The sequence below is a fragment of the Herpailurus yagouaroundi genome, unplaced genomic scaffold (assembly GCF_014898765.1).
Source record: "Herpailurus yagouaroundi ecotype Mexico unplaced genomic scaffold, PumYag 198, whole genome shotgun sequence".
In the NCBI taxonomy this organism is placed as follows: Eukaryota; Metazoa; Chordata; class Mammalia; order Carnivora; family Felidae; genus Herpailurus; species Herpailurus yagouaroundi.
In genome coordinates, this window is record NW_024412429.1 from 17,581,746 (window position 1) to 17,608,944 (window position 27,199).

The window sequence follows — 27,199 nt, forward strand, 5'->3', positions numbered from 1 at the left end:
GAAATTTTAGAGAAGCTTGTGCTTCCTGTTGTTAAGTGATAGAATATGGAGATCCCCTTAATTTTCAAAATTGTCTTTTTTTTTTTAAAGCAAGTTATCTCAGTTATTCTTGCTAATGGAACTGTCTTCATTCTTACCTTATCTTACCCACACGGGACTGCTCACTAGGTTTAATTTTGTGTTTGCCTCCTCTCCTATGCCCTGTGCATCAAATGGCCAGATGGGCAGGGTTTTTCAGAGGCGTTTTGTGTGCAGTTAAAAGTGTGTATCACTATTATTTATTTTCCAAGGACACTAGGAAGATCGAGACACACACGGGACTATTTTATATGAGAGAGCTTGTATGAAAAGGAAAGTGAGACAAGTTGTGCTTTGTTGCGAACTGGGAACAAGACCACGATGACCTCTGGCTCCTGAAAAAGAGAAAAGTTTTGTTCTGTTTCCTCCAAAGGCAGTTTGGTCTGTTGCAGAGAGCTTGGGATTCCGAGGCAGAAAACTTGAGAGCAGAGGCAAGCCGATAGGGGACAGCAACGTGATGGTGTGACCGAAGCAGACGGGCCCTGAAGGGTACCGAGCGAGTGTGGAAAGGGAGGAGGAACCAGGAAAGGGAGGGCACTGAATGTAAAACTGAGAAGCTAGGCTTTGATCTGCCAGGCGGTGGAAAATTAGACCTGATTTCTGAGAAAGGCAGTGGCACTGGGGTCTTGGAGGAAAGTCACTCTAGGAGCTCTGGATAGGATCTTCCACACGGGTTGGCACCAGATTCCTACGATTCAACATCTGTTGAACACGTAGTCCCTCATCCAGATCCACATCAGAGTGGGCTCCCAGAGGAGGCGAGGTATAAGTCAGAACCTGCATCTGATACCCGCTTGGTGTGGCACTAGAACGTGGAATGGCATCCCAACTATAAACATTTTTTTTAAGTCACACCATCCTTGCTACGTAGCCACTCATTTGGCATTATGGGAAGTAACTCCAATATCCTTAGGATGGTCAGGGCCGAACGGGCTTAAGTAAAACTTTGGTATGGTGCAGGGTCGGCATGGAGACCGCCCGGCTGACGGGGGCTCACCTCGTGCTGTGTTGGTGGCATGCGCGGAGCCGTCCTGAGCTGGGGCACCTTGTCTGATTCACCTTGGCACATCTGGTGAGCAGGAGAGTGCCTCACGTCGAGTGGGAAACCAGTCTCACGAATTCTTCAGTCTCAGCATATGGCAGGAATTATTTTTAACTTTATCATAAGTGTCGTTTCATTATTCTGTTGATAATTATCTACTACTCATCCTCTGAGAACAACCCAAAGGCACACATCTGTGGCCCTTCCCCCTGGCATATGCTTATGGGAAATAACGTGAAGGGCCTCACGGTAGAGCCTCGGGTCGGCCCTAGGTGTGCAGGCACAGGAGATGCTGTACCGGGGAGGACAGGTGGACTTCGGCCAGCCAGCCAACCCCCGGGCACAAGGATTCGCCCTGTGGCTCCCCTGCCCATCTTCCCATTATGGAGACGTGTGCTTAGCTGAGTAAATGGTTGCCACAGCCAAGAGCTCTGAAGGAAGGCGGTTTGGGGACTGAAGAGCATATCCGTTTCCTAGAGCTGTCATTACCAGCAACTGGGCGGCTTAAAACAACAGAAGTGTGTTCTCACAGTTCTGGAGTCCAGAAGTCCAAAACCACGGTGTTGGTAGGGCCACGCTCCCTCTGAAGGCTCTAGGGAGCCTTCCTTGCCTCCTCCTAGCTTCTGCTGGTGTTCCCTGGCTCACAGCTGCGTCACTCTAGTCTCTGCCTCTCTACATCCGGCCTTCTCCGTGGCTCCTCTGTGTCTCATCCAACTCGCCCTCTCCTTTCTCTTATAAAGACTTTGGGTTTGGGGCCCACCCTAACCCGGTATAACAACTCACCTCGGCTACATCTGTGAAGGCCCTGTTTCAAATAAAGTCACATTCACAGATATTGGAGGTCAGGACTTGAGCTTAGCTTTTGGGGAGCACCATTCAACCCTCTGTGAGGGGTGAGGTGTTTGCAAAGTTCAAGAAAAGCGTGGCCAGAGACCAGCAACGATGCTGTTGAGACAAAACCAAGCTGAGCCTTAGGGCCTGAATTTCCGGACGCAGAGAATTGCAAGTGTTCGAATGTGACCACTTAAACAATCCGTGAGCATTAGCCCAGGAGAAGGTGCCTCAATTTACCATATGTCTCATCACTCATTCTTTGTCCTCAGCCTATGTTCCTCCACCTGGTTCTCATAAACCTCACCTTTTGGTTCATAGTCTCTCTTTCTGGCAATGGAGAGAGGAGTAGACCATCTCACATCTCCCTCAGGGCTTTTGTGAGAGAACCAAAGACGTCAGAAAGGCTGGGTGCCCCACAGTCAACGCACACCCATGGGAGCTATGGGCTGCAGCGACTTCAGGGAGATTTCCCAGCATGCCAATGCATTTAGGTTATATAGAGACAACCTCACTGTCTAATGTCTCCAGGACCAAACACAGAAGCACCTGAGCCCTGGGTTAGCAAACCAGGCACTCAACGACAGGGCAATGAATTCAGCAGCCAAGGTTGGAGAAAGAATAAAGGAAGTCTGAGAGTGCCCTGGCAGATCAGTACTCTTCTTACCGTTGGTTGATAAGAAGGTCTGAGATCCCTCAGAGCTTAGACAACCTTTGGAAGGCTAGGCCCTTGATGATGGCGCTTGTATTTCAACCCTGAGCGCTCTGAGACTGTTGGTTTTCCTGAGCCGGTAGCTTCACGATGACCCAGAAATGAAAATCATTTTGCTCAAAGCAAAACAACAAAATAACAAAACAGCCTGTGTGAGAACATATTAATTAATGATTCAGTTACTTTTTTTTTTTTTTTACAATGAAAATGCTTCTTAAAAAAGTTTTTAAAGTTTTTCCTGAGCTAAGTTATTTCACCCTGAGGCTAAGTGCCAAACAGATGGATCTTGTCAAGTTTCCTTGTGCCTCTGAGCGTAGGCCTAGATTTTTCCTCCACCTGGAATGTCCCAGAGAATCCAGACTTCTCCTGGAAACTCCAGCCTGTCCTTTACTTATTATTATTTTAAAGATTTTTTTAAATTTTTTATCCCCCCCCCTTAAAGATTTTATTTTTAAGTAATCTCTACACCCAACGTGGGGCTTGAACTCACAACCCCAAGACTGAGAGGTGCATGCTCTACTGACTGAACCAGCCAGACGCCCCAGCCTGTCCTTTAAAGTCAGCTGAGCCATTGTTTCCTCTATAAAGCCTCCTCTACCTCCTCACTCAGAGTGGGGATTCCCTCTTTGATGGAAACTGTAGTCCCGTGGTTCTCAGTCTGGGGTGATTTTGCCCCCAGGGGGATACTTGACAATGTCTGGGAATGTTTTTAGTTGTCACGGTGTGATGGGGCGTGCTGCTGCTGTCTAGTGAGTAGAGGCCAGAGAAGCTGCTGACCATCCACCTGACCGTGCACAGGACAGTCCCCACGACAAAGAATCTGCCAGCCCCAAAGTCAGTAGTGCCAAGATGGAGAAACCCTGCTCTACGCTGACATTGACATGTGCCTGTAACTCTTTGTTTACAGTCATCCATTCACTCCGGGGCAGAAAGTTCATTCATTCAGCTGGTGCTTTATATTCTCAGCCCAGTGCATGGTATGAAATGAAATTGGAATGTACTTAAGAGTTTTAATTGCCTCGATCCCTGTAGTTAACATCTCAAGTGGAACTCAGAGGAGTGATTCATAGAGATAATTTAATAAACTCGAATTGTCTTATTTATTTATTTAGAGAGAGCACACGCGTGCAAGTGGGGGAGGGGCAGAGAGAGAGAGAGAGAGAGAGAGAGAGGGAGAGAGAGAATCCCAAGCAGGCTCCAAGCCCAGCGCAGAGCCTGACGTGGGGCTTGATCCTTTGACCGTGAGATCATGACCTGAGCAGAAATCAAGAGTCAGATGTTTAACCAACTGAGCCACTGAGGCACACCTTAACTAAAATTATTTTTTTTTTGTTTTTGCTTTTGTTTTTTGAGAGAGAGAGAAAGAAAGAAAAAGCCGGGGAGGGGCAGAGAGCTAGGGGGACAGAGGATCCAAAGCGGGCTCCATGCTGTCAGCACAGAGCCTGATGTGGGGCTCAAACTCACGAACCTTGAGATCGTGACCAGAGCCAAAGTGGGACGCTTAACCGACTGAGCCACCCAGGTGCCCTAAATTAAAATTGTTTTAAATACACAGTTGTTTTAAATTAGATTATTGGCTAGGCCAGAATGACAACTTCTTGTCCACTTGCTTCTGTGTGTATTGTGGGTGCACTCATTCCTGTTGGGACCGGAAGGTTGTTTCCCTGGTCTCTGTAGCTCTCTGATGGTAGCTCAGTGTTTCCCGGGTGCTAGACTTTGCCATAATAACTTCTAGTAATCACATTTTTATTGGAGTTTGTGCTCAAAATAATAACAGCCATCTGTCAGCAATTAATACCTGCCAGGCGCTGTTCTAAGCATTTTTCATGCATGGACTAATTTAATTCTCATAATGTTCTGTGAGATAGATATGATAATTATCCCCATTTTACATAGGAAGAAACTGAGGCACAGAGAGATTAAATAATGTGTTCACGTTTATTTATACAGCAGATAAGTGACGGGGCAGTCTGACTCTGAGTTTATGACACCAAACTATGATATAAGCTTAGATATCAGAACAAATTCCAGATCACGATTCAAGACCTGATTAGAAAAAGCAAAATGCTACAACTTTAGAGAAGATATAGGAAAACCTATTTACAGCTTCAGGGTAAGGAAGGATTTCTTTCTTTCTTTTTTTTCTTTTCCTTTCTTTTCCCTTTTCTTTTCCTTTTTTCTCTTAGGATAGGGAAGGATTTCTTAAACAAGATTCAGAGAGCGCAAATGATGAAGGAAAAGCCCATAATTTTGGCCACCCCCAAATCAAAACATTTTCAGGCCCCAACACGTCATAAACGAAGCTCAAAGACACGTGCCAGACTAGCAGCAATTACGTCATACACAAAAGATGAAAGGTTAACAGGAAGAACAGGTGAAGGTTAATGGCAATCAGTAAGAAAAAGGCCACACGAGAGGACACCGGGCCGTGGAGGGAAAAAAGCAAACTCGCGTGGCCAGTAAACATGAAGAGATCCCCAAGTTCCCTAGTAATTGGGGAAACGAAGGTCAAAACCACCACGGGAAGTGATATATACCATTTCTCACACATCAGACTGGCAAAAAGCACAATGTCTCGGCCTCCCAAGTGCTGGCGAGGAGACAGAGGAACAGAACTCCCACTGCTGCTGGTGGAGAGTGGCAGCGGCCTGGGCGGGGGCGGGAGCAGGGGGAGGGGCGCGGGGGGTGGGGTATCTAACAGGGCTGAGCCCTCGCCTGTCCCGCCTGTCGGTACCCCTGCTGCAACTACCTAGGCGCTGCGTCAGCTCACTGAGAAAACATGCAAAGCAAGATAGTTCTTGGTGCTCACAGATGCCTTAGATAGAGGGGAGGTGGCTGACCCAGGGCTCCAGGGACCACCGAAACAGTGGCACGGCTAGCTACACGTTTGTGCCCCCCTCCCTGGGGAGGGTCTGTGTCCACACGCTTAGGAGCCCCTGTCTCAACACCTCCAGGCCACTTCCTGAAAGCACAGACCTCTGTCTCATCGTCACCAGGGCCAGAGGGGACAGAAATAGCCTCGCGGCAGAGTCCACGCGGATTGTAAGCCGGGGAGAAGAGGGAAGAATGCTGAGCCTGCTACCCAGTTTCTCAATGCTCTAACGGCTTTATTTTATTAAAAAAAATTTTTTTTAATGTTTATGTATTTTTGAGAGAGAGACAGAGAGACAGAGAACGACTGGGGGAGGGACAGAGAGAGAGAGAGGGGAAGACACACAGAATCCGAAGCAGGCTCCAGGCTCCGAGCTGTCAGCCCGGGGCCTGACGGGGGCTTGAACCCAACAAACTGTAGATCGTGAGCTGAGCTGACGTGGGATGCTCAACCGACTGAGCCACCCAGGCGCCCCTCTAACGGCTTTAAAGAGATGTAGACACACGCCCGGTCACCCCTGCAAGTGGAAAGCCGCTGCCTTCTCTTACAGCTCTTGTGGGTAGAGTCTAGTTTTGGGTCAGTGATATCGCAGCTAAAATTGTTACCTCTGGCAGGCCTTATTTCTCATTCAGTTGGGAATAAATAGCCTAAATTGTGGCTTAAGTCTTTTGGCTCTTCCAAGTCATGGCAACTAAGCCGTTTTAATAATTTTTTAAGTTTATGTATTTATTTTGAGAGAGCGAGCGTGGGAGGGAGGGAGGGAGGGGCAGAGCGAGACGGAGACAGAGAATCCCAAGCAGGCTCTGCACTGGCAGTGTGCGGGGCTCGAACCCACGGAACCGTGAGATCATGACCTGAGCAGAAACCAAGAGTCAGACGCTTAACCGACTGAGCCACCCGGGTGCCCCTAAGTCATTTTAGCTGTGGAGGAATCAGCTGGGGTTTCTCTAGATCGGATACTAGAATGGCCCCATACGGTGGTCCTTGTCTTACAGAGACGTCTGAGTCACAATTTTTGTGGCTTCAATAATGTCTCCAAGTCTTCAGACACAGAACTCTGGGGCCTCTGCCAAGCATTCACCTGTCTGATAGGTGAGCACATTCAAGTGTCTTTCCTGCGGAACTGGTTGGTGCTGGCCACTGTGGTCCCTCCTGTGCGCAGAGGTGCCCTTTGCCTGGGGTCGGACACAAACCAGGATTCTTACGTTTCATTGTCCAGGCCCCTGTTGGGTGAAGCAGGGTGGCAGTGGACAGTATCCTCAGAGAATTCCCTTCTTGGCTCGTTGCTACTCTCCCCCTCCACTGGCCTCTGAGCTTCTATAGGACTTGAATTGAAGATGGTGTCTGATGTGTTACTCAGCATAAGGATTTAGATTTCCCCTAACATTTAATGCCAGGAGAATGTTTATTTCGTTCGGAAACCCTTCGTGCTTCATTCGGTATTTGGGAGTGGAGAAGCCACGTGTAGAGAGTATACTTTGGAGCTCTGTGGCCCCGAGTTTCAGTCCTGAGCCAGCCACTTACTGAGGGAACTGAGGCAGTTGAGTTACCCTGGATCGTATCTCAAAAGTGGGGATAACACTTCTGGGGCCATAGAGCTGTCGTGGGGATAGGACGCTCCGATGGAAGGCACTGAGTACGCTTGGAGGCACTACAGAAATCATACTTGTTCTTAGAAAACCCATTGTGCTGGAAAACAAGGCTAGAGTTAGTGCTCGGATGAAGTCACTAGTAAAAAACGTTTTTTTAATGTTTATTTTTGAGAGAGAGAGACAGAATGTAAGCAGGGGAGGGGCAGAGAGAGGGAGACACAGAATCCGAAGCAGGCTCCAGGCTCCGAGCTGTCAGCACTGAGCCCGACACGGGGCTCGAACCCACGAACCACGAGATCATGACCTGAACCGAAGTGGAACACTCAGCCGACTGAGCCACCCAGGCGACCCAGAAGTGACTATTTTAATCTGGGTTCCAGTACCATGTTCTGGTTTCTGTTGTTCTAATCATTTCTGACCGTGATTTTATGTCAGTGTTCCCATTCTGTGTCTTAATACTCTAGACAGCCTCACACCTTCTGTAGGAGGCAGATGGGGGATAAATCAAGACCAGCCGAGTCCAGTTTCCTAAGCAACAACTCTCAGACTCTAAACCCAGCTCTACCTGCTGGCTCACCGTGTGCTTGGGCAAGTGACTTTAGAGCCCTGTCATTGTTGGGAGATGGGCTTGCCGTGGTTTGTGTTCCCTCCTCCTTCTCTACCCCCGACGGGCATCCAGCGATGCAGGAAACAGACGACAAGAGTTCAGGGTCTGCTGCCCGCACCCTCTGTCGCTGGCAGCTAGGCAGCTGCAGGATGCCCTGGTCAGGAGGCTCTGAGGTCAGGCTCCCCCTGCCAGATGGAGACAAGCAGCCGCTCACCCCATGCAGGGCTACAGTGAGGACAGCTCAGAGTCCTGTTAGAGACAGAGGCCAGTGCCCTTAGCCTGAAGGCCTCTGGGACTTGTTAGGGACTCTGTGCTAGAAGGGACAGGGCCTCTCCACGCCCGAGCCCCTGTGCACCCTTAACTGGTAGGCATTTCTGTTCTTCCTCTCGCCTGACACTTTTCACTCCTGCATGCTTTCGTTTTGCTTGTAAGGTTGGGAGCCCCTCGGATCAGATGCTCTTCTGAGCCAAAGGCACGAGTGGAACTTGGAACGGAAGTTTTCACCCTCCGCCTGTGAACACTTTGGTTCTCTGAGCCTCTCCTGGCTTTTTCCTGTGCAGCCAGCCCATGCCCTCAGAGAATTTGTTTTGCATGTGGTTGTTAAACTTTGATTCGGTGACTCATGCCGGGGCGAAGCCTTCAAGTCTGCCTCCCTCATTTGATTGCTCGCTTCCTTTCCTTTTTTTTAAAAAAAAAAAAAAACTCAGAGCAAAACTACCTTGGCAGCTGAACGTGATCGTGGCACCCAGGAAGGGGAGCTTTGGCATGGAGGGCCTCCTAATGGCCTCGTGGCCCAGCCGGGCAGGGCTCCCTCAGGTTGGATGATACCTGGCCGACTGCGGCGGGCGTGGAGCTGGGGTTGCTGCGTGGAGCACGGGTGTCCACTGTGGGGGCTGACGCGACGCGCCCTGCTGGTGAGTGCCTGGCTCCGACCATCATTCAGTAGGACAGGGGCTGTGGGGTCCAGGGCTGGAGGAGAGACACAAGAATATACGGGGCGGGGAGCAAGTTGGGGAGCAGTCCTTGGATTAGCGTTATTCTGAGCAGTCTGATTTCCCGTGCCTCACATGATTTTAAGTGCACGGATTAAAAAAAAAAAAAAAAAGGTGAAATCCTTGCTCGTTTTAGCACAGTTGAATTTTATTTCAAGAGGGCTTTCGTGGGAGAAAGATTAATCGGAGGAACTCTTAGGTGTAAGGGACAACTCCTGCTGTGGTCTTCGAAGATCTTTTAGTTTTATGAAATCAGAAAGCCGAGAATGCTCAGGCACGTTTTCAGCCTGTCTCCACGCTCCCGAAAACATATCTTTTAGGCTAGATATTGACTTGTGGGTGTCTAGTTTCCCGGCAGATCAGGAATATTTGACCACAGTCCCAAACCCCATCTCTCCTAAAGGACGGCTCTGCGGGCTCCAAGAAGGCCCAGAAGGACATGGAAATAAATCTTAATCGGAGGCAATGGAGACAATTTTGGCTCATTCCCTGTGGTTGTTAGAAACCTTGGCCACGCATCCAGGATTATGAACTCCTCTGCAAGGCCGGGTGATGCCAGGCCAGGAATGCCAATACCTGATGAGTGAATAGGTTGGGTGTAGAAGATAAGGAGGATGGGTTTTTGTTGTTTTTTTTTTTTTTTTTAACTCGGAGTTGCCCTGGGGTATGGATCAGGGCTTGTGTGTATATACTTGTGTGTGTATCCGAAGTAACGTATAACAATACGGAAGAGCAAGGGACAAGCTCAAGGAGAAAACCCAAGACCAGGCCGCCTATGCTCACAGCAGCACTATTTACAACAGCCCAAAGGGAGCAGCATCTCAAATGTCCGTCAGCAGGTGGGTGGGCAAACAGAAGGTGGTCCATATACATAATGGACTATTATTCAGCCTTAAAAATGAAGAAAATTCTGACAAATGCTTGCAACAGGGCGGAACTTGAAAACATTATGCTACGTGAAATAAGCCAGTCAGAGAAGGACAAGTACTGCGTGATTGCACTTGTAGAAAGTACTTAGAGGGGCGCCTGGGTGGCGCAGTCGGTTAAGCGTCCGACTTCAGCCAGGTCACGATCTCGCGGTCCGTGAGTTCGAGCCCCGCGTCGGGCTCTGGGCTGATGGCTCGGAGCCTGGAGCCTGTTTCCGATTCTGTGTCTCCCTCTCTCTCTGCCCCTCCCCCGTTCATGCTCTGTCTCTCTCTGTCCCAAAAATAAATAAACGTTGAAAAAAAAAAAAGTACTTAGAGTAGTCAGATTCATAGGGATGGCAAGAAGGAGTATGGTTACCAGGGGCGGGGGGGGGAAGAGGGTGGGGAGTTAGTGTTTAACGGGGACAAGGTTTCAGTTTTATAAGACGAAAAAGCTCTGGAAATGGATGCTGGTAATGGTTGCTTAATGCCACCGAACTGCACTCCTAAAGATAGTTAAAATGGCAAATTTTGTGGTATGTATAATTTACCACATTTTAAAAAAAATTATAATTCCCTTTAAAAAAAAATCCCCCAAAAGCCAGACCCAAAACCCAAATCTCGTGGGCTGAAGTCGTTGCCTCTCTGTGACTTCCCCAAAATCTAACTGACAACCCCACTGATCAGAGCTGAGCCAGAAAACTGCATGGACCGTGTCTATGAGAACTTTTCTCCTCATCATGCAGGTGACTTCTGGCTATCATGAGGGGGTGGATTTCTCTGGAACTGGCAGAGGTGACCAGGAACAGACTCGAGGGTCAGGGGCAACATGATGAATGCATTCTTCCTGGGGCTGGTGCTCGGGCTCACCTTGCTCTGTGGCCCCCTGAGCAGCCCTGGGCAGCACCCTCTGGGCCAGGCTGTAGGAGGAATCCCTTGGGAGTCTAGTCCCTCCCATTAATTAGCTGTGAGACCATGGGTAAGTTGGCAAAACCTCTCTTTTCTTCAGTTTTCTTACTTGCAACATGAGTCATGAGTAACGAATCCTTTTCCATCTCCCACAGATGTTGGTATCTCCAAAGGCAATATGCAAGGCTGTCCCTTGTATCTGTAAAATACTGGGCACATGTGAGCTACTGATTCTCTACATGTCTTATCCCTCTAATGTCTCCTCCTTTTCTCCTTCTTCAGTTTCTCTTGTATTCTTTTCCTCAGGAGGTCTTCCAGTCAGAGGTTACAGACCCTAGGTCCAGAGGCCCTCAACCTGGATTGGCTGATTCCAGGAGGAACCGGTCTGATCTAATTCTCATTTTTTTTTTTAATGTTTATTTATTTTTGAGAGAGAGTTGGGGAGGGGCAAAGAGAGAGGGGGACAGAGGATCCAAAGCTGGCTCCGTGCTGACAGCAGAGAGCCCAAGGTGGGGCTCAAACTCACGAACTGTGAGATTATGACCTGAGCCAAAGCCAGATGCTTAACTGACTGGGCCACGCAGGCACCCCTAATGCTCCTTGTTAATAAAGTTCTACCTTTCCTCCCTCCCTCTTTCTCCCTTCCTTTCCTGCTGCTTTGTTAGGCCACCTCCAACTTCGGATTCTACCCGAGCCCATCTCCATGGCTCCCTTGACTATTGACCATCGGGAAGTGTTGCAAGGCTGACCGTCCTACGAGCTCCTGAGGAGACCGAGGATTTTTAAAGGGTTACTAATTATCTGTGCTATTTGTGACTTCCAGTCAAGCTTGAGGAAGCAAACTCAAATGAAATCGTTCAGACTTTCAGGACTTAAAAATAGCAGTGAGAAACTGCTGGCAGCCTTGCGGCTCAAAGACCATGCATCTCAAGGGGAGGGTTTTGGCCTGAGGGCCAGCGGAGGCTCCTGAGGACAGGCCCCCACCTCAGGTTTCTCCCTTATTTAGAAGTTTTAAAAGGAAATGAAGTTGATTTTGAAATCTCAAGGGGGCGAAAGAAAGCCTCTGAAGTGGGTGAACTCTTTCAGTTAATGTTGTGTAAAAACAGCTCTCTTGTCCCACGCATGACCTTTCAAAAGTTTCCTCAGAAAGGGAGCTCCGGGGCACCTGGGTGGCTCAGTTGGTGAAGCGTCTGGCTCCTGACTCTGGTTCATGAGACCGAGCCCTGCGTTGGGCTCTGCGCTTGACAATGTGGAGCCTGCTTGGGATTCTCTCTCCCCAACCCCTCTCTCTCTGCCCATCCCCCACTCTCTCAAAATAAATACATAAACTTAAAACAATTTTTTAAATCATAAAAATAAAAGAAAGGGAGCTCTTTTGGAACTCGTGGGTGCCGTGGAGAGCTGCAGAGGACAGGCCTCACGCGACCCCTCTCCCTCCCCTGCCCCAGGTAAAAACCCCAAGGTTTTTCATCGCGAAGATGTCTGTGATTCGGTCTGCAGATTTCAGACTGCAAAGTTACGACACCAACCCGGACTCTCCTCATAGCTGTTACTTTGTGACCAAAGAGAAGTCACCCGGGCGGTTGTATTTCGGGTTTTTCGATTTCTGCAAAAACAAGACGCTGCCTCCATCTTGAGCACAACTCAGAGCAACACGTTGTTTTGGGTTTCTACTTTTGGTCGGCCTCTGCCGCTTACTAACCGTATAGCCTTTTCTCAGTGCCACTCTGAGCCTCGGCTTCTTCACCTGTGGAAAGGGGCTACTTTTATCCACCATCTACCCAACCGGGGGTAACGGCAAGTTCAAGGGAGAGAGGCTCTCAGTGAAGGTGGTGTGGAAACAGCGAAGAGCTCTGTGAGCACCAACTGTGATGTTCATGCTGTCTGCCACATTCTTCTTTTTCCTTCTCTCTCCCTTTTCTTTCTCACACCCCTCCTCTCTCTTCCCTTCTCCTCTTTCTTCCACAATTTTTTTGTGGATGTAATACATTATAACTTTATTTATTTATTTATTTATTTAATATGCAATTTATTGTCAGATTGGTTTCCATACAACACCCAGGGCTCATCCCCACAGGTGCCCTCCTCAATGCCCATCGCCCACCCTCCCCTCCCTCCTACCACCCATGAACCCTCAGTTTGTTCTCAGTTTTTAAGAGTCTCTTATGGTTTGCTCCCTCCCTCTCCAACTTTTTTTTTTCCTTCCCCTCCCCCATGGTCTTCTGTTAAGTTTCTCAGGATCCACTTAAGAGTGAAAACGTATGGTATCTGTCTTTCTCTGTATGGCTTATTTCACTTAGCATCACACTCTCCAGTTCCATCCACGTTGCTACAAAGGGCCATATTTCGTTCTTTCTCATTGCCACGTAGTACTCCATTGTGTATATAAACCACAACTTCTTTACGTCACATTAATAAGAGAAAAGAGAAGAACCGTATGATCCTGTCAATCGATGCAGAAAAGGCATTTGACAAAATTCAGCAACCTTTCTTAATAAAAACCCTCAAAAAAGTCGGGATAGAAGGAACATACTTCAACATCATAGAAGCCATTTATGAAAAGCCCACAGCTAACATCATCCTCAATGGGGAAAAACTGAGAGCTTTCCCCCCGAGATCTTTCTTCCAAATTAAAACAAGAGCCACACGTATGTGTAAGAAAGGAAGGGCGGAGGTGGGGGTGTAGCTGGGCTGGTGGGGACGTGGGAGGGACGGGTGCGACAGGGGAGTCCGGCCTGGGGCAGGAGGGGCAGACCTCTAGGCAGAGGGAAGAGCCCCAGTGAAGCTCTGCAGGCCTGAGAGCCAGCCCAAGGGTCTTTCAGGGACAGTAGGTGACTCCCGGTGTGAGTCGGGCCTGCCAGGCTGGGTGAGTGTCCTCCTCCTCCCCAGAAACTGGCCCAAAGCTGGACCCCAGCCCAAGAGAACAACCTTCCCAAGGAGAAGGACTGGTCACCCGTCAAGGAGGAGACTCTGTACGGGATGGAGTGACAGAAATCTTTTGTCGGTGGACTAGTTAGATTAGTGTAGTGGTGGGTGGAGTGTGGTGAGGAGGCCCTCCCAGAACCCCCCGGGGGGAGATGCCCTGGCCCTTCCCCCACTGGGAAATGTCAGCGCATCCTCTGTTGCCCAGTTTTGTGGGAAACTTCCTGGCCTTTCCTGTCCCCTCAAAGGAAGATAAGTCACTCCTCACCTGAGTTTTGAGAGCACATTTTTTTTCCTAATTGAAAGTATTGTGCTTATTGCCATGATTGATGGCTTGGTATTTACTTATTTGGTCTGTTTTCCTGAAGAGGTTGTAAACAAATTGAAATGGGACCGTATATTAGTTTTTATGGAACTGGGTCCCAGCACAGTGCCTGGCGCCTAGTAGGTGACATGACCTTGAGATGTCTTCTTTAGTCTGGGGCACACCATTCAATGAGATGGGAACCCAAGAAAAAATATTTGAGCAGGGAAGATTATTTTCAGCTTTGGGCATCCACTGAAGAAAAACCTATTAAAGTCCTTAGAGATAGTAGCACTGTGCCAGGTGCTGGTGATTCTGAGGGCAAAGAGGTGGGAACATAGTACACAGTGTCTTGAGATACGGATAAGTGACGATCCAATGTGTCATTGCAGAGCTGTGAGCAAAGTGCCTGGTAGATGAGATGACTGAGTCACTCATTCTGTTTGTGGACTTAGGTGTGACCACTTTGAGGGGCATTTCTGCCGAATCTTGAAGTTTGCCAAACCAAAAAGGGCATTCCAAGTAGAAACGAAAGCACATGCAGAAGCACGGTGATGAGAACCTTCTAGAAGGCTTGGGGAGCCAGGAGAGATTCATCATGGCTCAAGAGAAAGGGTCAGGTGGGCCAGGTGGGCCAGGGTGGGTGGTGAGTTGCACAGGGGCCAGCACAGCATGGTGATGGCTCACCAGGATGCTTAGGCATTTGTGTCTTTCTTGTAGGTCAACACGGGGTCTGAGGATATTTATTTATTTATTTATTTATTTATTTAGAGGGAGAGCATAAGCAGGGGAGGGGCAGAAGGAGAGGGGGAGAGAGAGAATCTCAAGAAGGCTCTGCACTGTCCGCACAGAGCCCCCACATCAGTCTCGAACCCCCAAACTGTGGGATCATGACCTGAGCCCAAACCAAGAGTCGGAGGCCCACACGACTGAGCCACCCAGGTGCCCCATCCTGAGGATATTTCTAAAGAAGGGGGTGACATGGTCACACTTGTTCTAGAAATATCCTGCTGGCTACAAACAGGGACTGAGCCAAATGGTTTGCTGAGGGAGGCCTGTAGGACGCTGTAGCATGAGTTAGGTAGGGGATGAAGAAGGTGTGGGTGGGACAGGTGGGTGGATGGTGTGAGAAAGACACTGGGCCTCTGTCCTGGGACCCTGCATAACATGACTATTCGCTCCCTACACGGGACCATCTTCTGGGAAATGCCTACTAGAAAGCTCTGGATTTAAGAAGAAACTTTTGGTTTCAGAACTCCTTTTCATAACTATTGAGGATGCCGAAGAGCTTTCGTTTATGTGAGTTATATCCATCCACTGATAAGCACCTTATTAGAAACTAAAATCAGGCAATTATAAACATTTGTTTATTTTATTTTATTTATTTTTTTTCAACGTTTTTTATTTATTTTTGGGACAGAGAGAGACAGAGCATGAACGGGGGAGGGGCAGAGAGAGAGGGAGACACAGAATCGGAAACAGGCTCCAGGCTCCGAGCCATCAGCCCAGAGCCTGACGCGGGGCTCGAACTCACGGACCGCGAGATCGTGACCTGGCTGAAGTCGGACGCTTAACCGACTGCGCCACCCAGGCGCCCCAAACATTTGTTTATTTTAAATGTTAATAAACCATTACATTAGTATAAATAATGTATTTTTATGCAAAATAACTATATTTTCCCCAAACAAAAAAATTTGTAAAAAGACTGGCACCGATGTATTTCTGCAAGTCTCTAATTAATATCTGGCTTACCAGAGGGCCGCCAGGGGTTATCCCACGACACTCAGTCTCTGGAATACTTCATGACATGCTCACGAGGATGAGAGTGGAAAAAAGCACGTTATGCCTTATTATGTGTCATTATGAAAACAGTTCTTACTTTGAGGACTGCCTGAAAGGGTCTTGGGCCACCCCCGCCCCCCGAGTTTTCCTGAACCACACTTTGAGAAGTAGACTCGGTCTGCTGAAGTAGACAGACTCAGCCAATGTTTGACGAATGACAGCGTTTTCTCAGTTCCCACAGAACTTATTCAAATAGCATGCATGCCATTTACCTCACAGATTTATACCTGTGCGTGCCTGGTGCTTAGCGAGGTCTGAACCACAAGTGCGGTTGTAGACTCTCCAGTATAGGGGCAGGTGGAGGGCACGAGAGGGAGAGCCGATGGCCTGGGCAGGACCCTGTCTTTGAATCCATGAGCAGAGACTAAGGAAAGAACTGGAAAGACTTAGAAGACTTGGACCAAGTTTTACAACCTAAGGGAGAAGAGTTTCAAGAGGAGGTGGTCCAAAATGTTTTGATTTATTATTACTTCTTTTAAAATTTATTTATTTATTTATTTAAATTTTTTTTTTCAACGTTTATTTATTTTTGGGACAGAGAGAGACAGAGCATGAACGGGGGAGGGGCAGAGAGAGAGGGAGACACAGAATCGGAAACAGGCTCCAGACTCTGAGCCATCAGCCCAGAGCCTGACGCGGGGCTCGAACTCACGGACCGCGAGATCGTGACCTGGCTGAAGTCGGACGCTTAACCGACTGCGCCACCCAGGAGCCCCTAAAATTTATTTATTTTTGAGAGAGAGAGAGAGAGAGGGAGACAGAGCATCAGCAGGGGAGGAGCAGAGAGAGAGGGAGACACAGGATCCGAAGCAGGCTCTAGGCTCTGAGCTGTCAGCACAGAGCCCGATGTGGGGTCCGAACCACCAACGGTGAGATCATGACCTGAGCCAAAGTCAGATGCTTAACTGACTGAGCCACCCAGGAACCCCTTAAGTGTCTTGATTTAAAATAAGAGGTAAGGGTGTGGTCCACAGTGTTGAAAGCAGCAGAGAGGTTTGTATAAGGCAAGGTGTGTGGAGCTGCTGTTGGATTTGCCCATGAGGAGGTCCCTGGTGACCTCGGGGGCGATTTTGGTGTTTCAGCAGTCAGGGGGCCGAGGCGGAGTAGAGGTGACAGCCGGGCCTCTCTGTCCAGGAGACCAGCCGGGAAATCCCTCCTCCTGCCAGAGCCAGACCTCGTCCGTTCGGTGGGGTTCCTGCGCTAAGGGGAGCGGCCCTGCAGGGAGCAGGAAGCCACGCTGAGATCCAGTAGGAAGACGTGGGTGCTGCGGGGGATGCCAGCAGGAGAGGAGGAATGGAAGGTAGAGAGCCTGTCATACTGAGAAGAAGATGGGGGACAAGACAGATGTGCACGAGAGAAATGGCAGGCAAACTAAACTTCCATCATCTGGCATATGGTTACACGCCAATCATTCGCTCATTCAACAAATCGGCAGGAGATTCAGCTGGGCCAGGTGCTATTCTAAATGCTGGGGATACAGTGGGCAGCAGGACAGATAAACTGGCATAGAAAGATTTCCCAGGGGCGCCTGGGTGGCTCAGTCAGTTGAGCGTCCGACTTCGGCTCAGGTCATGATCTCACAGTCAGTGAGTTCGAGCCACACATCGGGCTCTGTGCTGACAGCTCAGAGCCTGGAGCCTGTTTCAGATTCTGTGTTTTCCTCTCTCTGACCCTCCCCCGTTCATGCTCTGTCTCTCTCTGTCTCAAAAATAAGTAAATATTAAAAAAAAAAAAATTAAAAAAAAAAGAAAGATTTCCCAAATGTATTTTTAATAAGAAAAGCAAGTTGCTGAACAATGATGTAGCATGATACTATTTATGTCAAAACATCCCTGCTAGGACAGTATATGTTGTATCTGTTAGAGATGCAAGTCAAGACGTAGAAAAAGCACTGGAAGGGTATAAACAAATACTTAGCAGGAGAGGCAAGCGGGATTTGGGGTTTGTATGAGAGACAGTGTATCTTTTTAAAAATTTTTTTCTTTTTTAAAAAAAGCTTATTTATTTATTTTGAGAGAGAGAGAGCATGAACAGAGAAGGGGCAGAGAGAAGGAGAGAGAGAGGACTAAGCAGGCTCCACATTGTCAGCACAGAGCCTGATGCGAGGCTTGAACTCATGAACCATGAGATCACGACCTGAGCGGAAACCAAGAGTCGGACACTTAACCGACTGAGCCGCCCAGGCGCCCCTCTCTTGTTATTCTTTATGCTTTGACACCGTTGCATTTTTTTCCACACGAAATATATTTGCATGATGATTTCTGTATTTTCAAATGATTTTTGAAAGCTGTTGGTGTCTGTGAGTAGAAAAGAGAGAGGGACCCGGTCTGTCCAGAGGGTTCGTGTTGATTCAGTCTTCTTTTTGTAAGCGCGGGTCAGACTGAACCCCCACCTCCCCACCACTCCCGCGGTACAGGCCAGGCGGTGATGCTCGCTGGAAAATGTGGGTTAGGACCTTCTACTTTACAGGTTCACTAGTATCTGAATTCATTGCTGGGGAAAGCTGTGCCACAGCACAGAGCCGAATTTGGGCCAGAGCATTGCTTTCCTGGGAATGGAATTGACCAGGCAGCCCTTTCCCCTCTTTAAGCTGAGGAGCTATATTAATTTTCGGGGCCTGCTATAACACAATACCACAGGGGTGGTATGTATGACATATAATATCATATATGTAGTATTTTACCTATTCTTGGTGTTATTGCCTCATAGTTCCGTGCCTAGCAGCCCGAGATGAAGGTGTTGGCTGGGTTGATTTCTTCCGAGGCCTCTCTCTCTAGCTTGTAGACGGTCATCTTTTCCCTGTGCCTTCACATGGTCTTTCCTCTGTTCCTATCTGTGTCCAAATGTCCTCTTCTTATAAGGACACTAGTCATATTGGCCAGGAATCACCCTAAGGAGCTCGTTTCCACCCAATCAACTCTTTAAAGACCCTTTCTACAAAGGCAGTCACGTTCTGAGGTACCGGGAGTTGGGCCTCAACGAATGAATTGGGGGGGGGTGCCCAACCCAGCCCATGCTCGAGCCTCGGAAACACGTCTCTGGCCTGTGTGCAAATGTTCGAGTGCTGGGTGGTTTGCTCAGCGGCCCTTGGCTCCTCTGGCCAGTGGATCCTTGCGGGGGCACCTGGATGGGGAGAAGGCCTCAGAAAGTGCACAAGTAAAAGCAGCATGATTGCATCTGTGGCTCCCCGACCACACTGAGCAACTGAAAATCCCCAAGGGGACCAGGCAACATGATTTCCTGACAGATAAGGCGGGGAGGGAGCACGCATAATTTGCCCTCAGTGACCTGACAGCCTCCAGGCCCGGGCCGCTCAGAAAACACCTGATGGATGCTTTTTCTCTTTAGCTCATGCCAGCGTGGCTCTGCCAGAAGGAAACTGGGGGCAGGACCCTCAGCAGGGCCCCAGCTGGCACGGCATGGAGCGCTCAAGCAAGATGGAGTTCTTCCAGAAGCTGGGCTACAGCCGGGATGATGTGGTCAGGGTGCTGGGCAAGCTGGGTGAGGACGCCCTGGTCAACGACGTGCTGCAGGAGCTGATCCAGACTGGCAGCCGCCCTGGGGCCCACGAGAGCAGTGCTGTGCCCCTGCTCGTTCCCAGGGGCTCCTGCGGGGCCCTGGACTCGGCCCACTGCGGGCTGGCGGCAGAGCTGGAAGAAGAGCGTGGAGACCCAGCCAGTTCCTTGCGACCCATAGTGATCGACGGCAGCAACGTGGCAATGAGGTAGTTTTCTTCGTCCTGGAGCCTCGGGGTGGGAGAACTGTCCCTCTTTTCAGTGGTTTTGTCCAAAGAGTGGTTTGGGGGCTAATGGATGGACCTTTAATCCCCATTCCATCCCATTCATAGCTGTGTGGCCTTAAGTAAGTCGCTTAACCTCTCTGAGCCTCACTTTCTCCATCTGTAGAATTGGTATAAAACCTCCCTAGAAGGCAGTTGTGAGAACTGGAGCTGCACAAAATGCCTAGGACAGTGCCTGACGCAGAGTAAGTGTTCAACAAGTGGTAGCTATTATCATATCGACCCAGAGAGAGGCTCTTTTCTGAGAAAGGCAGTAGATGACTGGGGAGGAGCCTAGCACCGGGCCTCGGCAGATGTGGCTTCTTGTCTAGAGCCTGTCCCTAACCAGCTGCGTGACTCAGAAAGCCATAGCATCTCAAGTTTCCTCTTCGGTGACACGGGCTAATAGATAGCTTTGCTACTTCTCCAAAGGTAATGAGAATCAGAGGGGAAATGTGCTTGAACTAGAAACCCTCTTTTGGGGGGTGGGGTGGAAGGGGAGGGCTGCCGCGGGGTGGCTGGCGGTGGTGTGGCTCCCTAGCCAGGCTGGAGACGTGTGCTCACGGCCCCTGAGCCGTAGCCACGATTGTCAGTGTTTGTGTATTGGCATCTTTGTGTGCGTCGGTGATGGGAGGGCCGTGCCCTGGCTTGTCACGTTTCCTGCGCGGCTCCATTCAGCTGCAAGCCAATCTTAGCGTCTCATCCACACTCCGCGATAGGCCAGGAGGAGGCTTTGTGCACACAAGTGCAGTTTTCTACTTCTTGCCTTAGTTACAGGCAGGCAAAGGGCAGATCCATAGGAAACTGGCCACTCGAGGCTGTAAATAGACGCACTTCCCCTTTCAAAAGCTGAGCCATGGGTGGGGACTGAGGAGAGGAGTGTTCTCTGCAGTGCTAAATGTGTCCAGAGGGTGTCCGTCCTTTGGCTGACAGGGCCAGTGGCTTTCCCTGGGGATTTGGACTCACTTTGGACTTGGCAGTGTAGTACAGAGGTTTGGAATGATGCTACCCAGGCTGGCCCAGCCCTGGGCGCTGTGCCTTTGTGCTTTGCGTGGTGTTTGTTCAAGTTTTAGCCAGCTGGGTCACCCTGGGCTGGTCCTCAGGCCTCTGTAACATCCACACACATGCTCCCATGTAGGCACCAGATAGGCCAGACTATGAAATCCTGCTTAATTCGGGATTTCAGGGGGAAGTGGAAAGGATGTTTAAGAATCTGGTAGGTTCGGGGCGCCTGGGTGGCGCAGTCGGTTAAGCGTCCGACTTCAGCCAGGTCACGATCTCGCGGTCCGTGAGTTCGAGCCCCGCGTCGGGCTCTGGGCTGATGGCTCAGAGCCTGGAGCCTGTTTCCGATTCTGTGTCTCCCCCTCTCTCTGCCCCTCCCCCATTCATGCTCTGTCTCTCTCTGTCCCAAAAATAAATAAACGTTGAAAAAAAAAATTAAAAAAAAAAAAAAAGAATCTGGTAGGTTCTGGGGCACCTGGGTGGCTCAGTCGGCTAAGTGTCCGACTTGAGTTCAGGTCATGATCTCACAGTTCGTGAGTTCAAGCCCCACATCGGGCTCTGGACTGACAGCTCAGAGCCTGGAGCCTGCTTTGGATTCTGTGTCTCCCTCTCTCTCCTCCCTTCCTCTACTCACATGCTCTCTCTCTCAAAAATAAACATTAAAAAATTAAAAACAACAAAAAAAGGATCTGGTAGGTTCTGAGGGTGTGTGAGGGTTGTGAGGGGGGCCTGGCCTCTGTCTGATCAGGACAAGCCACCTCTCCTTCTGGGCATCCATAGAAAGGAGGCTCTAAAGTTAAAAGGGTATTGCTTAAATTGAAGACCTTTCCAGCCCTAAGATTGTACCAGCTCTGTGATCCCAGATCAAAAGAGCCAAATGGCTCTGGGCTGGAAGGACTGACTACTTCACCTGCTACAGGGAAGTGTGGGCATGCTCTCTTGGGGACCAGAGAGTTTTTAGGAATTGTTTTGATAGGGTGGTGTTGGAGGATTTTATTTTGCTGAAAATCTCTGTTGCTGCTTGGAATTCAAACTCAAACCACACCTTCCACTTGCGTGTGACCATGATGTGTCCCAGGTAAACCCATTTGGTCCCCCCTCCCCCACAACTGTAACCAGTTTAATCCCCTCGTGCTCAATCTGTGTGGGGGACAAGTAGAAGGCATCACTCAGGCTTATTATGAAGAATGTGTCAGAACACCGATGCTTTCTTTCACACACTTGCTGCCCGTACATCATCTCAGTTAACAAGAGCACGTGTGCCTGTGTGAAGTCTCAGTGTGTGTACCTGTATGTGCACGCACACACACACACACACACACACACACACACATCCCGTCCCTTCCCCCGCCCCTGCATCCCGAGTCAGGGACAAAAGACCCATTGTTCAACCACCACGTGGTGGGTGGGACCTGATTTGCTCAGTGGCCAGTCTGGGAGACGGTTGGGGTGTGAGGCTCTCCCTCATCCCCTGGCTCCTTCTCCCACAGTGACACCACCTGTGTCCTCCGACCAGAGTGTCAAGAGGACCCATGACCCTCGGGCTCTGCCAGATCTCAGTTGTGCAGGAGAGATTTAAGTGTGGGGCTCGCCCTTTAGACACAATGGGTGGTTGAAACCAACATGGTGTCTAGTTATTATCAGTTGACCTCAAAACTCAGTTAACCTCAGAAACGTGGTTTCTGAAAATTTTCCTTTCTGAGGTTTTGTAGTATCGCAGACTTTGCTACGCTCTGTTTTGGAAGAAGATATTGCTTCGTATGCTGTCTGATGCTGCATGAGGTAGGGAAGGACTTAGAAGGCAGATTGGAGCTCATGTCCGTGCTGCCCTGGGGAGCCACCGGGAGAGTCCAAAGATCTGAGTCCTGACCTCTAGCTGGGAGCTGCCCACCAAAACCTCCCTTCGATGATGGAAAGTTCTAGACCTGTCTGCCCATTAGCGATGGCCACTTGACACATGGGGCTACTGAGCACTTGAAGTGTGGCTATTGTGACCAAGGAACTGAATTTTACATTTTGTGTCTTTTGAATTAATTTGAAGTTAAATGTAAACGGCCACATGCGATGAGCGCCTAGGTATTGGACTGTACCCTAGCTGTGTGACCTCAGAGTGAGTCACGTGATGTTTTTGAGCCCTTGTTTATACGATGAAGAGGTTGGACTAAACAACAATGATCTTAAGTGGCTTTCCATCTGTAACATTCTAGGATTCGAGGTGATTATTTTATGCATGCATGAAAGAAATAAATGCATTTTTCTGAGAAAGGAATTTCTCTTCTTCTGCAGAGGTTCCGAGAGAGTAAGTAACTTGCCCCAGGTCACAGAGCAATGAACGCCAGGCTCTGCTTTCAGAGCTCTTTCCAAAGCCCTATACTTCCTCTAGCACTGTGCATCTTTGGTTTTCCCACTGCCCAGTCTTCCAAAGTGTCTCAGGGTGGGAGCCCCTGACCCCATGGATTTTATTCTGGGGTCAGAGCCTGCCTGTGCTGACCAGAGCCCTTCCCAAGTGGGATGGGCCCCGACTTGCCCGCTGCACACAGGATGTGCTGGACCCCCTCACCAGGTGATCTCTGTAGGACTGGTCCCCAGGATGCCTTTTCTGCTGCTGCCAGCCTTCTGGAAACCCACCCTCCCCACCGCCCCCACCGGGCATCACATGTGCATGGAAAGGTGGCTCTGGTGGGCTGGCCGCCCACAGAGTGATTTCCAAGCACAAGCCTGCACCTTCAAAGGGTGTGGGCGTGCCTGTGCGTGTGCTCCCGTGTGTGTACATGAGAGAGGAGGGTGTGAGCTCAAGAAAGAGCCAAAAGCATCTGGCAGGTATGACAAAGAAGGTGGCTTTCACGGCACACGTGCCCGTATTTGCCTGCCCGACAAACTCTCAGGAGCCCACTGCGTGGTGCGTTCTGTAGGCAAATTTAGGAAAAGAATGATTTGGAAGGACTTCAGCTTGGGGGAAAACCACCTGATAATTTCACATCCTCTTGTTGCCCAGACAAGGGTTTTACTTAAACGACTCCCCAAGTTGGCATGCGAGGGCCTTTTGTCTGGGTCGTCATTTACATTTCTAAGCTCTCAGAAACTTCAACGGAATCTGACTTATTCTGGAGTAACCAACCTTCAGTGACAGGAGCTCAGGCCTGCAGTGGGGCCGGGGTGTCTCATCAGCCCCCTTCAGTGGGCTGTTCGTGGAGGAGGCACTCCTGGGCTGGGGGTCAAACCTCCTCCTGAGTCCCTGAGTGGACTCTGGCCAATGCTGGCTTTGGGCTCCTACCTCGGTCTGCACCTGTTTCTCCCTGTCTTCGATGAAGGCACACCTTCTCTTTCTCCCCCCTGCCCTGAGCTGGGAGGAGATCTCTTGGTGAAAGAAAGGGATAAAACTCCGAGTATTTGCAATGTAACCCCCAAAAAGAAACAGAGTGGAAAGAGGGGTGTGCTTTGCACCTCCTGCCCTGAAGGAAGCATCTTTTCCTTTCCTCCCCCCACCACAAGCACCACCTTGCTCGCCCGGGCACCGTTCTGCGGGTCGCTAACTTCTGCAGACACCTCCTGGGCGATAGTCAACGATACAGTGATGGTCCACTCAATGTACTTGGTCCACTTGCTGCAAATGGCCATGCTGACTGTGGGCGCCCCAGGCGTAATTGTCCCGCAGGCCAAGTTTGCCTCGGGCACCAACCCACTTCCCCTTACCACCCTCCCTTTATCCACAACCTACCGCTTCTGTCTCCTTTTCCCAGGGCCTGGCTCTCAGCTCTCGGTGATGAGCTGGTTCACAGTGACTGTTAAGAAGCCCTAAGGGCCCTCCCCAAACTCCAGCATTTTAACAGCAGACGACTTAACCTGTCTGGGTGTCAGGGGAGAGACCGGGGAGGGGCAGGAATAAATGGAATAAGAGATGGGGGAGGAGGAGTTTGCAACCCAACAGATCAGGCTCTGAGATCTGCCCCTGGACCAGCCAGGTGGGCACCTGTCTTCGCTTTAGTTTCCTCAAGGGTGTGGTCAGAAGAAGGTCACTTCCTCGGGGGCTCGTTGCAATGATTGAAGCGCAAAGTGCAAAGAGGCCTGGGACACGGGACTCTACAAATATTAAAAATGAGCTCCAAGAAACAGGAACAAGGTATGTCTCTGAGGACCCAGCACAGAGCCTCACTGAAGATGTTCATAAATTGACATTGAGTAAGTGGAGGGATGCACAGATAAATAAATGCTTTAGGCTTATGCATTTACCTCTGTGTGCCGAGGGGTGTGGACCCAGGGCGACTGCGAGTGCTTTCTTGCCTGACTGGGAGCTCTGCAGACAACTAGGGACAGACCCCTCCGTGGTGAGAAGGTGGTCCCTGAGCGTGGCTTCAATCCTGCCATGGCCCAGGGCTCTCTGTGGTCAGAAATATGGCAGCCATAATGGGGTTGTGAGGTTTTTACCAACCTCAAAGTTTGGTAAAAAAAAAAAAAAAAAAAATGTGGCAAGGATCGAACGGTAACAATCCTCACATCTCAAAAGAGACCAGAAGGCTCAGAAGAGAGGTTGGGGTGGAGCGTGTGGGAATCCGGTCCTGCAAAACAATAGACCTGAATGAAAACCCTCCATTCCAGAGACATCGGTTTAGTGATTCTAGGAGTCAGCCCCTGGCTTCCCTTGCCTGGAGTCAAAGCTGGAGAGGAGAGCACTGCTTAGGGAGGGAAGGAAGGCTATGGGCCGATGTATGTTTGTTCCAGCTTCTTCTGGTCTTAATCGTATTTCGTGCCCTTTGGAAACTATTGGCTGAGGGGCTGCCATCTTGGAGTCTGGGGTCAGAGAGGCCACGGGACTGGATTTTGCTGCATGAAGCTCACGGTAGCACCATTCCTCAGTTTTTCTCTTCCTGAACTGCTGAACTGCCAACCCCTTCCCCTCTACAAGCCCCCAGCCAGGGCCACTTCAGGCTGTGGTCCTGACCATCGTCACCAGAACCTGTGGCCCTGCTCGCCTTTGCCTCCTCGGAGGAATCGGGTTCAGCCTCATCACCGAACATGCTCCCTCCACCCACACACCCATCAAAGGTGTGTAGTCACAGAAACAGATGTGTGGTCACAGGAAAGAGAGCACTCAAGAAACCATTTTTTTTTTAAGTTTGTTTGTTTGTTTGTTTGTTTACAGTATAAGTGGGGTTGGGAGCAGAGAGAGAATCCCAAGCAGGCTTTGAGCTGTCAACGTAGAGCCCAACACGGGGCTCAAACCCATGAACTGTGAGATCATGACCTGAGCCGAAATCGAGAATCAGAGGCTTAACCAGGCTCCCCAAGAAGCCATTTTTAAAAGAAGGGTGGTGGTGAGATGTTTGCTTGAGAACGGAGGCGAGACTTGTCACCGCTGACAGAGGCATGTTTGGGAGTGGGGGTGGGGTGGGGTATCATCAGTTGTTCATATTTCTGCTCCAGTGTGCGCAGAAAATAGACCTTATTTTCTCAGACAGATACAGTCTCTTCCCTACTTGTTCAGGTCGCGGCGAGCGGCAAACCTAAACTTACCAGTGTGTGATATCTTGGTGTCTCCTGCCTTCTGGATGACTTGGGGTTCATGTTTCCTCTCTCTCCCCCGCTCCTCTCCCAAACGGCATCTGGGGGCTTTGAGACCTGATGTTGGCTGGGAGAGGGGGGTCTGGGACCCTCACGGGGCTCTGCTACGGAGCAGCTGGTCTGACCTGGCTTAGCTTCCAGAATGGTCAACGTAGGAGGGTCATTGGTCTTTTTGGGATCCATGCTGGCTTACAGCCCTGCCCCCCTCATAGGGGCCTCTTTGTCCCTCCTTAGGCCTCCGACAGTCTCCTGGGCCTGGGGGCATGCGAGGGATCCAGGGTGATGCTTCCAGCTCACCTATCTGCCCCCTTCCTCCGAGGCAGCCGAGCAGCTCTGTGGACACTGTGCCCTGCTGAACCCAGGATCTCCAAGAGCCTTGTGACCTGCCAACACTGTGCTGGGAGACCGACCTTTGGCCTCCTCTTCACACCCATCCTGATGTTTCTATGCTTTCTCCTCCCCTTCTGGCTGGTGGGTGAAGCAGGGGTGGGGGATGCATGGGCAAGGACCCTGTGAACGCCCTCCTCTTTCTCCCTCCCTCTCCTTTCTTTCTTCATCTTCCTCTGGGGCAGAGGGACTGGTTCCACTTCCTTTCTTTGCACCACAGACATTGATATTTTCTCCTTACTGTTTGCATAACCCTCACAGCTTGGCCTCAGGGGCCCAAGGACTATTTTTTCTAAACTGGAAGACACTACGGGTGTAGAACTCAAGGCCTGGTTCCCGATACGTTACTGGAGTCAGAGCAATTTAGAGTTCTCGTGTATGTCCACAAAGCCTGCTTTCAAGACTATTGACTGGTGTTTCCAAAGCCTGCCTTCTTCTCTTGGGCCTATCCTGATCCCCTCTGAGAAAATAGCAGGAGAAGCCACACACACAAGAGAAAGCACAGCATGGAAATTTAGTGTCGTCCTTGTCTGGACGTGGGCGGTGGGCCGGCTGCTGCGGGCCAGGCTTCTCAACAGAGGCTGTCATGGTGCCCTGGGCTCTCTGTGAACTCTCAACTCTCCCCTTTGCTCCCTCTCCCTGCCCCAGTCACTCTGCTGTCTTTTTGGTCCCTAGACACAGTGAGCCTTTAGCGTTGTCTTTCCACCCAGTTCTTCCCCCTTGCCTGGGCTGTTCCCCCTCCGGTGGCTCACAGGACCTGTGTCTTCTCAGCCCTTCATGCATTCAACACATTTTTACTGTCCCCTTACCGATCATCAGGTGCCATGTGGGTGCTGGGAATTCAATGGAGAGCAAAAGGAGCTTG

The 27,199-nt window shown here is 50.0% G+C and overlaps 1 protein-coding gene across 1 annotated transcript in view; it reads left to right on the forward strand.

Moving 5' to 3' along the window:
• Nucleotides 1–8,429: 8,429 nt before the first annotated feature.
• Nucleotides 8,430–27,199, forward strand: part of ZC3H12D (zinc finger CCCH-type containing 12D) — a 33,831-nt gene continuing 15,061 nt past the window's right edge. Inside the window, exons 1-2 of the mRNA XM_040448921.1 lie at nucleotides 8,430–8,648; nucleotides 18,957–19,332. Coding sequence (XP_040304855.1) covers nucleotides 19,028–19,332 — 305 coding nt within the window. The 5' untranslated portion in view covers nucleotides 8,430–8,648; nucleotides 18,957–19,027. The remainder of the gene's footprint in view (nucleotides 8,649–18,956; nucleotides 19,333–27,199) is intronic.